The 13,746-nt window shown below is 45.0% G+C and overlaps 1 protein-coding gene across 3 annotated transcripts in view; it reads left to right on the top strand.

Moving 5' to 3' along the window:
- Positions 1-13,746, top strand: part of LOC132209003 (utrophin-like) — a 247,037-nt gene that overhangs the window by 39,776 nt on the left and 193,515 nt on the right. Inside the window, exon 8 of one of the 3 annotated variants that reach the window (XM_059644243.1) lies at positions 9,857-10,125. The exons of the other annotated variants lie outside the window; for them this stretch is intronic. Coding sequence (XP_059500226.1) covers positions 9,857-10,125 — 269 coding nt within the window. The remainder of the gene's footprint in view (positions 1-9,856; positions 10,126-13,746) is intronic. 3 annotated transcript variants of the gene reach the window in all.

Here is a 13,746-nt window from a genome sequence, read left to right as displayed (position 1 = left end):
TTTGCCAACTCAAGGAAGGCATCTGAACAAGAAGTCGTCAAAGGAAGCATTTCAAAGACCTTGAAATGTTCCTTCAAGAAGTAGTACTTGGAGGTCAAAGTATGGATATCCCCATTCAGAAGAAACCAACTTGGGGGAATCTCCTGTATGAAGGCACATAATTCTTCATGAACACCAGACAAGAAGTTGAAGTGTGGGAAAGGAACTGGAGAAAGGAATGCCAATGTTCTCAAGGCCGAGACCACTTCCACCACTCCGAAAGACGACCTAAACGTGTGGTCAGATATGTGGCTCCAGTTCAGGCTAATCAACCCGCACAGAGCTCAGGACCTGTGATATGGAATTTCCTAGCTGGGCAATCATACTCATCAGCCAGTGATGGTTCTTAATATTGTGCAGACTATGATTTGATCACAACTGAGTACTGTGTGTAGCTTTGAGCATTGCTATAGAAAGACCATGTTTTATAGATTAATCAGAATGGTGCTGCATGAGAAACTGGAATTAAGAGGAGGTAGGTGATACTTAATTGTTATTTGTTTCTGGGCCACTGGCATCACGAACTGGGCCAGCATTTACTTCCCATCCTTAGTTACCCTTGTCATTGTTGAATCATTGTAGTCCATGTGCTGTAGGTAGACTCAGTCAGTCGGGGCGTATTTCCAGGACTTTGACCCAGCGATAGTGAAAGAACAGCAATATATTTCCAAGTTGAGATGGTGAGTGGCTTAGACAGGGTGTTGTAGGTGGTGCTGTTCTCATATATCTGTTACCCTTGCCCTTGTAGCTGAAATTTGTCATAGGTTTGGAAAGTCCTATCTCAGGATCTTTTGCAGATTTCTCAGTGCATCTCATAGATGGTACACACTGCTGCTAATGAGCACTGGAGGGAGTCGGCTGCTTTTTCCTGGATGGTGTTGAACTTGTTGAGTGCTTTTGCATCTGCACCCATCTAGGCAAGTGGGGAGTATTCCACCATTCTTCTGACTTGTTCCTGTAGCTGGTAGACAGGCCTGGGGAATCAGGAGGTGAGTTACTTGATGCAGTAATCCAAACTTTGGGCCTGCTCTTGTAGCCACTGCATTTAAATAGGAAGTCCAGTTGAATTTCTGTTCACTGGTAAAACCTGGGATTTTGATAGCGGACAATTCAGTGATGGTTACACCATTGAATGTCGAGGGACAATTTATGGATTTTCTCTTACTGGAGATGGTCATTACCTAGTATTTGTAAAGTATAAATGCGACTTGCCACTTAGCAGCCCAAGCCTAGACATCGTTCTGGCCTTGTTGCATTTGGACATGGACAGGTTCACTATCTGAGGAGTGGTGAATGATGCTGAATATTCTGCTATCTCTGGTGAACATCCCCACTTCTGAGCTTATGATGGAGAGAAGGTCATTGATAAGGCAGCTGAAGATGGTTAGGCTTAGGACTGTACTCTCAGGACCTCCTGCAGGTGACCTCCAACAACCAAAATGCCTCCTATTAGGAGAGGCGATGACCTAATGGTATTATGACTAGACGATTAATCCAAACACTCAGGTAATGTGCTGAGGACCTGGTTCAAATTCCACGATGGCACATAATGGAATTTGAATTCAATGAAAATCTGGAATTAAGAGTCTAATGATGATCATAAATCCATTGCCAATTGTTGGAAAAACCCATCTGATTCACTTAAGTTCTTTAGGGAAGGAAACTGCGTGGCCTGGTGTGGCCTACATGGAACTCCAGATATCAGTTATGCAATTTGGGATGGGCAATAAAAGCTGGTCTAACCAGCAATGCCCTCTTTCCCATGAAAGAATGGAAAAAATATCGTCCTCTGTGCAGATATTATTCGAACCAGTGGTGAGTTTCTGCTGGATTCCCATCAGCTGCAGTTTTGGTAGCGCTCCTTGATGCCACACTCGGTCAAATGTAGCCATCCTTAGCTCACCTCCGGAATTCAAGTCTTTTGACCGTGTTTGAACAAAAGCTGGAATGAAGTCAGGAACTGATGAGGTGGCAGAATTGAGGACCTTGTACAGGGATCCGAGGGATGTGGCATATTGAGATTTCCAGCAAGAATTTGACCAGTTGCTGCATAAAAATGTGAACCAGAACGTTAGATCCAAGGGGATGAAGGGTAGAATATTGGTTTGAACAAAGGCCTGGCTAACTGACAGAAAGCTGAGTGTCAGGATAAATGAGTCTTTGCCTGGATGGTGAATTGTCACTAGTTGGGTGCTGCGGGTTCAGTTCTCTGACCTCACCTATTTGTAACCTATACAAATGATATGTAAGCAGAGACAAAATGTAACATAACAGAATGCATGGATGATTCTGAAATAGGTGGGACAACAGCCTGTGATGTGAAATAGAACATACACAGCGGAACATTGACAGGCGAGGAGAATGGACCAGAATCTGGCAGGTGGTTAATGTGGATAAGCACAAGGCTTGCCTATTTTGCCCAGGGGAAAAAAGGGCGAATTATTATTTAAATGGAAGGAAGATTCAAAGTGTGTTATCTGGCTGCCTTTGTGCATGAATAGCCGAAAGTGGGTATGCAGGTATAGCATAGCATAAGAAAGGCAGATGGAACTCTGGCATTTGTCACAAAAGGACTGGATCATTAAAGTAACAAAGTGTTTTTCCTCATACATTGGGCGTTGGTGAGACCAGAGTGTTGTGTCCAGTTTAGATCCCCTCACTGAGGATAGATACGTTTGTACTGGAGGCAGTTCGGAGGAGGTTTAACTGATTCCAGGGATAAAAGGGCTGTCGTATGAGAAGTGGCTAAGTAGCTTGCGCTTGTACTTGCTGGTGTTCGAAAGAGTGAGGGGGTGGTTCTGATTGAGATATATAAAATAGTAAAGGGGATTGAAAAGATGGGCATTGAGCACATGTTCTGCATTGTGGAACAGTCTCAAACAAGAAGCTGTGGCTGTTGAGTGAGAGATGGAATGTTCAAAATGGAGATGAGGAGAGGGTTGTGAATCTGTGGAATTCATTGCCCCTGAATGCAATGGAGGCAGCACCAATCGACCGATCCAGGAAAGAAATAAATATGTTTCTGATGAAAAATAGGGATCAAGGGCCATGGGGAGCTGGCAGGAGAGTGGAGTTGAGATCAGGAAAAGATCAGCAACCATGGCTAACAAGGTAAGTCAGGGACAGGATGAAAGCAAAAGAAAAAGGATAAAATGTGGTGTAGGTGAGTGGGAAGCCAGAGGATTGGGAAGCCTTTCAAAAACTAGCAGAGGACAACTAAAAAGGCAATAAGGGGGAAGATGATGAAATATGAGGGCAATATTAATGAGGGTAATGTTAAAAAAAAATTGCAGGAGTTTTTTTTCAGCTATAAAGGTAAGAGAGAGGCAAGAGTACAAATAAAGAGAAGAAAGAAAATTACAGCACAGGAACAGGCCCTTCGGCCCTCCAAGCCTGCGCCGATCGAGATCCTCTGTCAAACCTGTCACCTATTTTCTAAGGGTCTGTGTCCATTTGCTCCCTGCCCATCCATGTACCTGTCCATAAGACCTTAAGACAGAGGAGTGGTAGTAAGGCCATTCGGCCCATCAAGTCCACTCCACCATTTAAATCATGCCTGATGGGCATTTCAACACCACTTCGCTGCACTCTCCCCATAGCCCTTGATTCCTTTTGAGATCAAGAATTTGTTGATCTCTGCCTTGAAGGCATCTCACGTCCCGGCCTCCACTGCACTCTGCGGCAATGAATTCCACAAGCCCACCACTCTCTGGCTGAAGAAATGTCGTCTCATTTCAGTTTTAAATTTACCCCCTCTAATTTTAAGGCTGTGCCCACGGGTCCTAGTCTCCCCGCCTAACGGAAACAACTTCCGAGCGTCCACCCCTTCTAAACAATACATTATCTTGTAAGTTTCTATTAGATCGCCCCTCAACCTTCTAAACTCTAACGAGGACAATCCCAGGATCCTTAGCCGTTCATCATACATTAAACCTAGCATTCCAGGGATCATCCGTGTGAATCTCCGCTGGACACGCTCCAGGGCCACTATGTCCTTCCTGAAGTGTTGGGCTCAAAATTGGACACAGTTTTCTAAATAGGGCCTAACTAGAGCCTTATAAAGCCTCAGAAGCACATGGCTGCTTTTATATTCCAACTCTCTTGAGATAAACGCCAACATTACATTCGCATTCTTAATTACGGACTCGACCTTCAAGTTAACTTGTAGAGAATCCTGGACCAACACTCCCAGATCCCTTTGCACTTCTGATTTGCAAATTTTCTCACCATTTAGAAAATAGTCCATGCCTGTATTCTTTTTACCAAAGTGCAAAACCTCACATTTACTCACATTGAATTTCATCAGCCATTTCGTGGACCACTCTCCTAAACTGTCTACATCTTTCTGCAGCTTCCCCACCTCCTCAGTAGGACCTGTCTGTCCACCTATCTTCGTATCTTCGGCAAACTTCGCCAGAATGCCCCAGTCCCTTCATCCAGATCAGTAATATATAAGGCGAACAGCTACGGCCCCAAAACTGAACCCTGCGGGACAGCACTCGTCACCGGTTGCCATTCCGAAAAAGAGCCTTTTAACCCAACTCTCTGCCTTCTGTCAGACAGCCAATCCTCAATCCAAGCCAGTATCTCACCTCGAACACCATGGGCCCTCACCTTGCTCAGCAGCCTCCCGTGAGGCACTGTATCAAAGGCCTATTGGAAGTCTAGATGGACAACATTTACTGAGTTTCCCTGGTCTAACATATTTGTCACCTCTTCAAAGAATTCGAATAGGCATGACCTCCCCTGACTAAATCCATGCTGACTTGTTTTAATCTGACCCTGCACTTCCAGGAATTTAGAAATCTCATCCTTGACAATGGATTCTAGAATTTTACCAACAACCGAGATTAGGCTAATCGGCCTGTAATTTTCCATCTTTTGCCTTGATCCTTTCTTAAACAAGGGAGTTACAACAGAAATTTTCCAATCATCTGGGACTTTCCCTGACTCCAGTGACTTTTGAAAGATCACGACCAAAGCCTCTGCGATTTCCTCAGCCACCTCCCACCGAACTCTAGGATGTAGCCCATCGGGGCCAGGAGATTTATCAGTTTTTAGACCCTTGAGCTTTTCTAGCACTTGCTCTTTTGTAATGCCTACCGTACTCAACTCTGCCCCCGGCTCTCCCTAATTGTTGGCATACTACTCATTTCTTCCATTGTGAAGACTGACGCAAAGTACTTATTAAGTTCTTCAGCTATTTCCTTTTCTCCCATCAATAGCCTTCCAGAATCAATCTGGAGCGGCCCAATATCTTCTTTTGCCTCTCGTTTGCTTCTTACGTATTGAAAAAAGCTTTGACTGTCATTTCTAATATTACTAGCTTGCCTACCTTCATATATGATCTTCTGCTTCCTGATTGCTCTCTTTGTTATCCTCTGTCTGTTTTTGTGGCCTTCCCAATCTTCTGATTTCCCAGTGCTCTTGGCCATTTTATAGGCTGTCTCTTTTTCTTTGATATGTTTCCTGACTTCCTTTGTCAGATGTCCAATAGCAGCGGTGAAGAAGCTGCTGTTGGGGAAATAGAGACATTGGTGTGCTGTTTTCACTCATTGCAACGATCTGGGTGGACCAGGAGAGATCGTTGGTGATTGACACTCTCAACTATCTCCACCTCAGCAACATCTCTCACACTGTCTGATGCAGGCACTCACACGCTCACATTCTGTCACCCATTCTGTCTGTCTGACTGTCTCTCTCTCTCTCTCCCTTATCGCCCATCTCTCTCTCTCTCTCTCTCTCTCTCTCTCTCTCTCTCTGTCCCTGTCTCCCTCCACCCCCGGCCCCGCCGACCAACCTCTCTGTCTTTGTCTCTCTCTCTCTCTCTCTCACACCAACTCATTGCTCAGTATTCCATGGTATCTCAATTGTTGGAAGAATTAACTTGGACTGAGCATGGATTTTCTCCCAATATAGTTATGACAAAGCAGAACCAATTCTGCCTTGAAGAAGAAAGGCAGGAGCCATAATAACTTGTGATTGTTTAGCTGAAGGAACCGTGCTGTGATATGCATCCAGATAGGATGCTTTCTGTGGTACATCAGTGAAAGTTGTCCTTGTGGACGCACAGAATGACCTTAGCCTCCTGGGAAGTAGAGACAATGGTGTGCTTTTTTGCCCATTGCAACAATCTGGGCGGACCGGTGAACTAATCTAAGCCCATCCCCCTACATGATCCCATTATCATCCATACCCAAGGACTGTTTAAGTGCCCCTAATGTGGCTGAGCTAACTACATTGGCAGGCAGGGGGTTCCACGTCCTTACCACTCTGAGTAAAGAACCTGCCTCCGACATCTATCTCAAATCTATCACCCCTCAATGTTTAGCTGTGCCCCCCCCATACAAGCTGACATCATCATCCTCGGATAAAGACCCTCACTGTCCACCCTATCTAATCCACTGATCATCTTGTATGTCTCTATTCAATCCCCTCTGAACCATCTTCTCTCCAACGAGAACAGACCCAAGTCCCTCAGCCTTTCTTCAGAAGTCCTTCACTCCAGACCAGGCAACATCCTGGTAAATCTCCTCTGCACCTTTCCAATGTTTCCACATCCTTCCTGGAATGGGGTGACCAGAACTGTACACAGTATTCCAAGTGAGACCGCACTAGCTTTTTGGACAGATGCAGCATGACATCACGGCTCTGGAACTCAATCCCTCTACCAATAAAAGCTAATACACCGTAAGCCGCCTTAACAGCACTATCAAACTGGGTGGCGATTTTCAGGGATCTACGTACATGAACACCAAGATCCCTCTGCACAGCAACACTACCAAGAATCTTTCCATTGACCCAATATTCTGTCTTCCTATTATTCCTCCCAAAGTGAATCACCTCACATTTATCCACATTGAACTCCATTTGCCACCTTTCAGCCCAATTCTGCAGTTCATCCAAGTTTCCATTGCAACCTGCAACATTCTTCCACATTGCCCACCACTCCACCGACTTTAGTGTCATCTGCAAACTTAGTAACCCATCTACCAATGCCTCCGTCCAAGTCATTTGTGAAAATGACAAACAGCAGTGGTCCCAAAACAGATCCTTGAGACACACCACTAGTAATCAGACTCCAGGCTGAATATTTTCCATCAACCACGGCTGGTTGCCTTCTTACTGAAAGCCAGTTTCTAATCCAACCTGCTAAATCTCCCTCAATCCCATGTCTCCATGTTTTCTCCAGTAGCCTACCATGTGGAACCTTATCGAAGGCTTTACTGAAGTCCATGTACACCACGTCAACTGCCCGACCCTCATCCACATGCTTCGTCAGCTTCTGAAATGACTCAGTGAGGTTTGTGAGACATGACTTGCCCTTGACAAATCCATGTTGACTATCTCCAATCAAATTGGTGCTTGCTCGATGATTATAATACCTATCTCTTATAACCCTTTCCAAAACATTTCCGACAACAGATGTAATGCTCAATGGTTTATAATTACCTGGGTCATCTCTACTGCCCTTCTTGAACAAAGGCACAACATTTGCAACCCTCCATTCCTCTGGTACTAAACCTGTAGACAATGAGGACTCAAAGATGAAGGCCAAAGGCTCCACCACCTCCTCTGTAGCCTCCCAGGGAATATCAAAGTTTCGAAGGAACTGATGCGTTGTATCCGGAGGTTGGTGGGGTGGTACGTGAGCACGAGGGAGACTTTGTTTTGGTTGTTGTTGTGGGGTGGGGTGAGACGGATTTGTTGCAGGAAATGCTGGAGACACGGTCGAGGGCGTTATCAACCACTGAGCGGGGGAAGTTGTGGTCCTTGAAAAATGAGGACATCTGAGATATACGAGAGTAGAATCCCTCATCCTGGGAGCAGATGCAGAGTCAAAGGAATGGGGAAAGTGGATGAATTGTTGCGGGAATTTGGTGGGAGTTGGTGGACTTGAAATGGATATTTGTTTCTTGGTGGTTGGAAATAGAGAGGTCCAGGAAGGAGAGAGGTATCAGAGATTGTCCAGGTGAACTTAAAGTTCGGGAGGAAGGTGTTGCTGAAGTGGATGTTAGAGCCCCTTGTGGGAGCACGAGGCAGTGCCGATACAGTCACCAATGTAACGGAGGAAGACGTGGGGTTTAGGGCCAGTGTAGGTACGGAAGAGGGAGCGTTCCATGTAACCTACAAAGCGGCAGGCGTAGCTTGGGCCCAGGTGGGTACACTGGCCACCCGCTTTGTCTGTAGGAAGTGGGAGGAATTGAAAGAGAAATTGTTGAGGGTTGTTCAAGGACCACAACATCCCCCTCCTCAATAGTCAAAAACGCCCTCAACCGTGTCACCCGCATTTCCCACAACTCATCCCTCATACCCGCTCCCCATAATAACTACCAAAACAGTGTCCTCCTCACCCTCACCTACCACCACACCAACCTCCGGATTCCATGCATCGTCCGCCGACACTTCTGCCATCTGCGATCCGACCCCACACCAAAGACATTTTTCCCTCCACACTTAGGTGACTCCCTTATCCGCTCCACACTCGCCTCCAGCACCCCCTACACCCAGCACTTTTCCCTATATATCCACAAATATTGTCAGCATAATGTTTAAAATTCACTTGTCCCAATACCTCCCCCCTCACCCCCATCCCAGACCCCAGGAAGAATTTCCACATCAAACAGATGTTTACCTGCACATCTGCTAATGTGGTATACTGTATCCGCTGATCCCTTTGTGGCCCCCTCTACATCGGGGAAACCAAATGGAGGTTTGGGGACTGCTTTGCCAATCACCTATGCTCAATGCATTAAAGAACTGCACCTCCCAGTCGTGAACTGTTTTGACTCTCCCAATCCTCAGATAGGATGTCCACCCTGGGCCTCCTGCAGTGCCACAACGATGCCACCTGAAGGTTGCAGGAGCAGCACCTCGTATTGCGCTTGGGAACCCTGCGTCTCCGTGGTATCAATGTCGACTTCACAAGCTTTGAAATCTCCCCTCCCCCTCCCGCATCCCAAAACCAGCCCACCTAGCCCATCCTGCCACCTCAAGCCCCACCCCCATCTCCTACTTCCTAACCGCTTCCCACCCCCGAGACCTGTTCGTCCTCCCCGGACAAATCTATCCCCTCCCTACCTCCCCACCGACACTCACCTCTACTGGCTCCATCTCCACCTCTTTAACTTGTCTGTCTCCTCTCCACCTATCTTCTCCTCTATCTATCTTCGATCCGCCTCCCCCCTCTCCCTATTTATTTCAGAACCCTCACCCCCCCCCTTTTCTGATGAAAGGTCTCGGTCCAACATGTCAGCTTTTGTGCTCCTAAGATGCTGCTTGGCCTGCTGTGTTCATCCAGCTGCACACTTTGTTGTGTCTATATCTCTTAAGAACCTCATTAAGTGAGCTCTAGAGAGAACTATGCAGGGTAGACTTTGGGTTTATCATTCTAACTTGCCAGCCCTGAAAGATGAAAGTTGGTTTATGTTGGATGTTTGTTTCATAGCTACGAAAGAGATCCTGAAAGGATTGTTCGTATCTTTTGTTGAGAATTTTACCCATTTAGTCACTCTAATCCTTCTCCTTTTTTAAAGTTTCCTTGGGAGTCATAAATTTCAAATATCTGCAGAATTTTATTCGGCTTGGCATTGGCTCTGCGTGATTCCCTGTTAATGGCTCCGCGACCTGCTAGCTAATTAGAGAATTTGTCATTGATGTGCCTGTCATAAAATCTTTAGTCTTATACTATATATTCCCAATTTCAGGAGAAAGTCCAGAGAGACTTTTTAGAGGAAAGGGGTTTAGAAAGAAAACTTAAGTTCTATAGATCCAAGTCATGAATAGTTGATAAATTATTTGCACTTCATATTTCCAGAACCTACCCCGGAAGAGAGAGCCCAGAGAATTGCCAAAGCTGTCCGCAAACAGTCAATAGAAGTGAAGGAAACTTGGGAGCAATTGAAAATCCATGCGAGCAACTGGCAGGAACAGGTGGAAAAGGTGTTGGAGAAACTTCAAGAACTGCAGAAAGCTCTGGATGATCATGAGGCTCATGTGATAACAGCTGAAGGGGTCCGCACTGATTGGCAACCTGTGGGTGAACTGCTTATTGACTCATTGCAGGATCACATTGATAAAACCACAGTAAGTGCAATTACATTACACTTCACTTATGAACAGATGTAACCATAATGTTGTATCGAGACGATCAGTAATATGAGTAGTGAAGTAATATTGATTGAATGGTTGTTAACTTAATTTGCAAATTAAAACTTCGTTGAGCATGCCTTCTGATGATATCACATCGGTAATATTAGTATAATTGAGGATTCTATTAGTCAGTGACATCAGCTGAGTTATCTGCTTGTTGCCATGTTATCAGGATTAAAGGTAAAGCCTTACCACGCCATTTGGCCACTCCTTAGAGAGATACAACTGGTTATGATTTAACCTGAAGATCACCATGCCTCAGGCAAGTAGAGCGGTTGAGGCGAAGACCCTTTGTGGTAAGGTCACTGGTGTGGCAATTGAGCCCTCTCTGCAGGGCATCACTCTGCATCACAAACCAACCGTTCAGCCAACTGAATTTGAATAGAGTTTAGGATTGGAGAGCAATCCATGCAATTCTATTTTTTTGAATGAATGTTTCTCACTGGGACTATCTCACTGGCAAACTTTTTAAAAGCCAGCTCAGCCATACAGGCGAGATCAGTTCCTGATCTCAGCTGAATTTTTTGACCTGGGGTGGGTCAGCGTTAGTTCAGTGATTGGAATGAATTCTCATGAAGTTAGCGAGAGGGATGCTACACGTGAATAAATCGATGTTTTGAAAAGCGGATGAGATATGAGCAATAGTTTAATTGATGTGGAAGACCAGCCACAATCATCATCAACGGTGGAGCAGGCTTGAGCGGCCATGCAACATTGTGCTGCTGCTATTTGACTTGTTGTGTGGAAAGGAAGGAAAATGGTCAAAGTGTCAAAAATGCTGAAGACCACATCATTCTACAACCTCAAAATTTGATTGTGTTCAGCATATTATCACTACTGGTACCCCTAAATCCTGGTCTATCATCTCAGCAGCTCGACTCTGCCCAAAAGCTGGTTACCTGTGACATTTTTGAAGGATCTTCCCAAGTCTGAAAATCATTTTTGCTTTTGTAGAATCAGAGTTGGCGTGTGGAAGGCGGTCTCCTGGCATATCATAGCTCTTTGAAATCACTCCCCAATTCGCCCCCCTCTGCTTGGCAATGACTTCAACCACTTATGTAATCTCTTTATTGGAGAGAAACTTTGAAGACATCTGAAAGGAGTATTAACGATCCCAGAATACAACTGAGCCTTATTAAGTAGTTAGTTCTGATGATCAAGAGCTTGATCAAAGAGGATTCTTTTAAAAAGTGCCTTAAAAGAGGAAATGTACAGAGGCTAAGAGGTGTCGGAAGTTAGTGAGTTTTGCGAAGATTTGTTGCTCAGGTTGAGGTTCTGGATGTGAGTTTGCTCGCTGAAGGTGTAGGAAGTCTCTTCTTGGGTTTGAAGCCTACACAATTAAATGTTTGGCAACCAGTAGTGGGCCGTTTGAAATCAAGAGTGGGCAAGAGGACATAATTAGACGAGTGCAGATATCCTGAATTATGGTTGGACTGGTGGAGATTACGAAAATAGCGATTGGCAGAGCCAAGGAACGATTTGTAAACAAAAATGAGAATTTAATAAAATTACTGTTAATACTGTCAGTCAGGTAGAAAGTACAGAGAATAGGATTTGGTTCAAGATGAGACTCGGGCAGTGGAGTTTTAGACGACATCAAGCTTTCAATGGGCAAATGTGGGACTCAAACAGGGAATGCATTGGAGTTGTCAGGTCCAGAAGTGAAGTAGTTCCAGATGAAGGTTTCACTGCTAATGAGCCAAGACAAGAGACAGGTAGGCAGTATTAAAAAGATGTAAAGAGACAGCTTTAGGGATTGCATGAATGTGTGGTCGGACGTTCATCGTGGGATAAACAAGATGCCAAGGTTGTGCTGAGACAAGCGTAACATAACATTGTTGCCAAGGAGGAGTAATGCAGTCCGTAGGTAGTGAACAGAGATTGGTGTGGGGACCACAAACAGTGGTCTTCCCACTTTTAAATTGTTATCTCTACGTAGTTGCGCAACTTTATGTTCTGTTCAAAAGGCTTTACTGACAAGAAAGCAGAAGTTAGCCATTTGTTTACTTGTCAATATATCTTGATTTTTCCACCATCTTCTCCAATTATGAACACAACATGTGCAGTGTACTAAGTGAACCATTCAAACCTTCAAAGGAAATGTTGAAATTGTGGAATATAAAGTTAAATTTATTTTATTGAAAATTAAAATAAATTACATGAAGGTTTGACCAAGACTGAAAGGAATTAGATGGAACACCAGATGAATAAAACAAGCAGTAGTAAGGTGGTATTAGCTGGATGTTCCTGAAGAAAGAGAACACAGCCAACCTTTCTTCCATCAGGGGGATTAATTGTGAGGTGTCAAACACAGTCGATTAAATCATTCGTTCTGTCCTTACTGCCAGACTGTACTATGAACATAGAACATAGAACATAGAACAGTACAGCACAGCACAGCACAGGCCCTTCAGCCCACAATGTTGTGCCGACCATTGATCCTCATGTATGCACCCTCAATTTTCTGTGACCGTATGCATGTCCAGCAGTCTCTTAAATGACCCCAATGACCTTGCTTCCACAGCTGCTGCTGGCGACGCATTCTATGCTCTCACAACTCTCTGTGTAAAGAACCTGCCTCTGACATCCCCTCTATACTTTCCACCAACCAGCTTAAAACTATGACCCCTCGTGCTAGCCATTTCTGCCCTGGGAAATAGTCTCTGGCTATCAACTCTATCTATGCCTCTCATTATCTTGTATACCTCAATTAGGTCCCCTCTCCTCCTCCTTTTCTCCAATGAAAAGAGACCGAGCTCAGTCAACCTCTCTTCATAAGATAAGCCCTCCAGCCCAGGCAGCACCCTGGTAAACCTCCTCGGAACCCTCTTCAAAGCATCCACATCTTTCCTATAATAGGGCGACCAGAACTGGATGCAGTATTCCAAGTGCGGTCTAACCAAAGTTTTATAGAGCTGCAACAAGATCTCACGACTCTTAAACTCAATCCCCCTGTTAATCAAAGCCAAAACACTATATGCTTTCTTAACAACCCTGTCCACTTGGGTGGCCATTTTAAGGGATCTATGTATCTGCACACCAAGATCCCTCTGTTCCTCCACACTGCCAAGAATCCTATCCTTAATCCTGTACTCAGCTTTCAAATTTGACCTTCCAAAATGCATCACCTCGCATTTATCCAGGTTGAACTCCATCTGCCACCTCTCAGCCCATCTCTGCATCCTGTCAATGTCCCGCTGCAGGCTACAAACAGCCCTCTACACTGTCAACGACACCTGCGACCTTTGTGTCGTCTGCAAACTTGCTGACCCATCCTTCGATCCCCTCATCCAAGTCATTAATAAAAATTACAAACAGTAGAGGCCCAAGGACAGAGCCCTGTGGAACCCCACTCACCACTGACTTCCAGGCAGAATATTTTCCTTCTACTACCACTCGCTGTCTTCTGTTGGCCAGCCAATTCTGTATCCCAGCAGCTAAGTTCCCCTGTATCCCATTCCTCCTGACCTTCTGAATGAGACTACCATGGGGAATACTATGGTTGTAATATTTCCTTTTTTAAAGGCTCAAGGTTAGACATACTTCTCATTTTAT

Source organism: Stegostoma tigrinum, unplaced genomic scaffold, assembly GCF_030684315.1.
Source record: "Stegostoma tigrinum isolate sSteTig4 unplaced genomic scaffold, sSteTig4.hap1 scaffold_61, whole genome shotgun sequence".
Lineage (NCBI taxonomy): Eukaryota > Metazoa > Chordata > Chondrichthyes > Orectolobiformes > Stegostomatidae > Stegostoma > Stegostoma tigrinum.
This window is presented reverse-complemented; position numbering and strand designations above follow the sequence as displayed.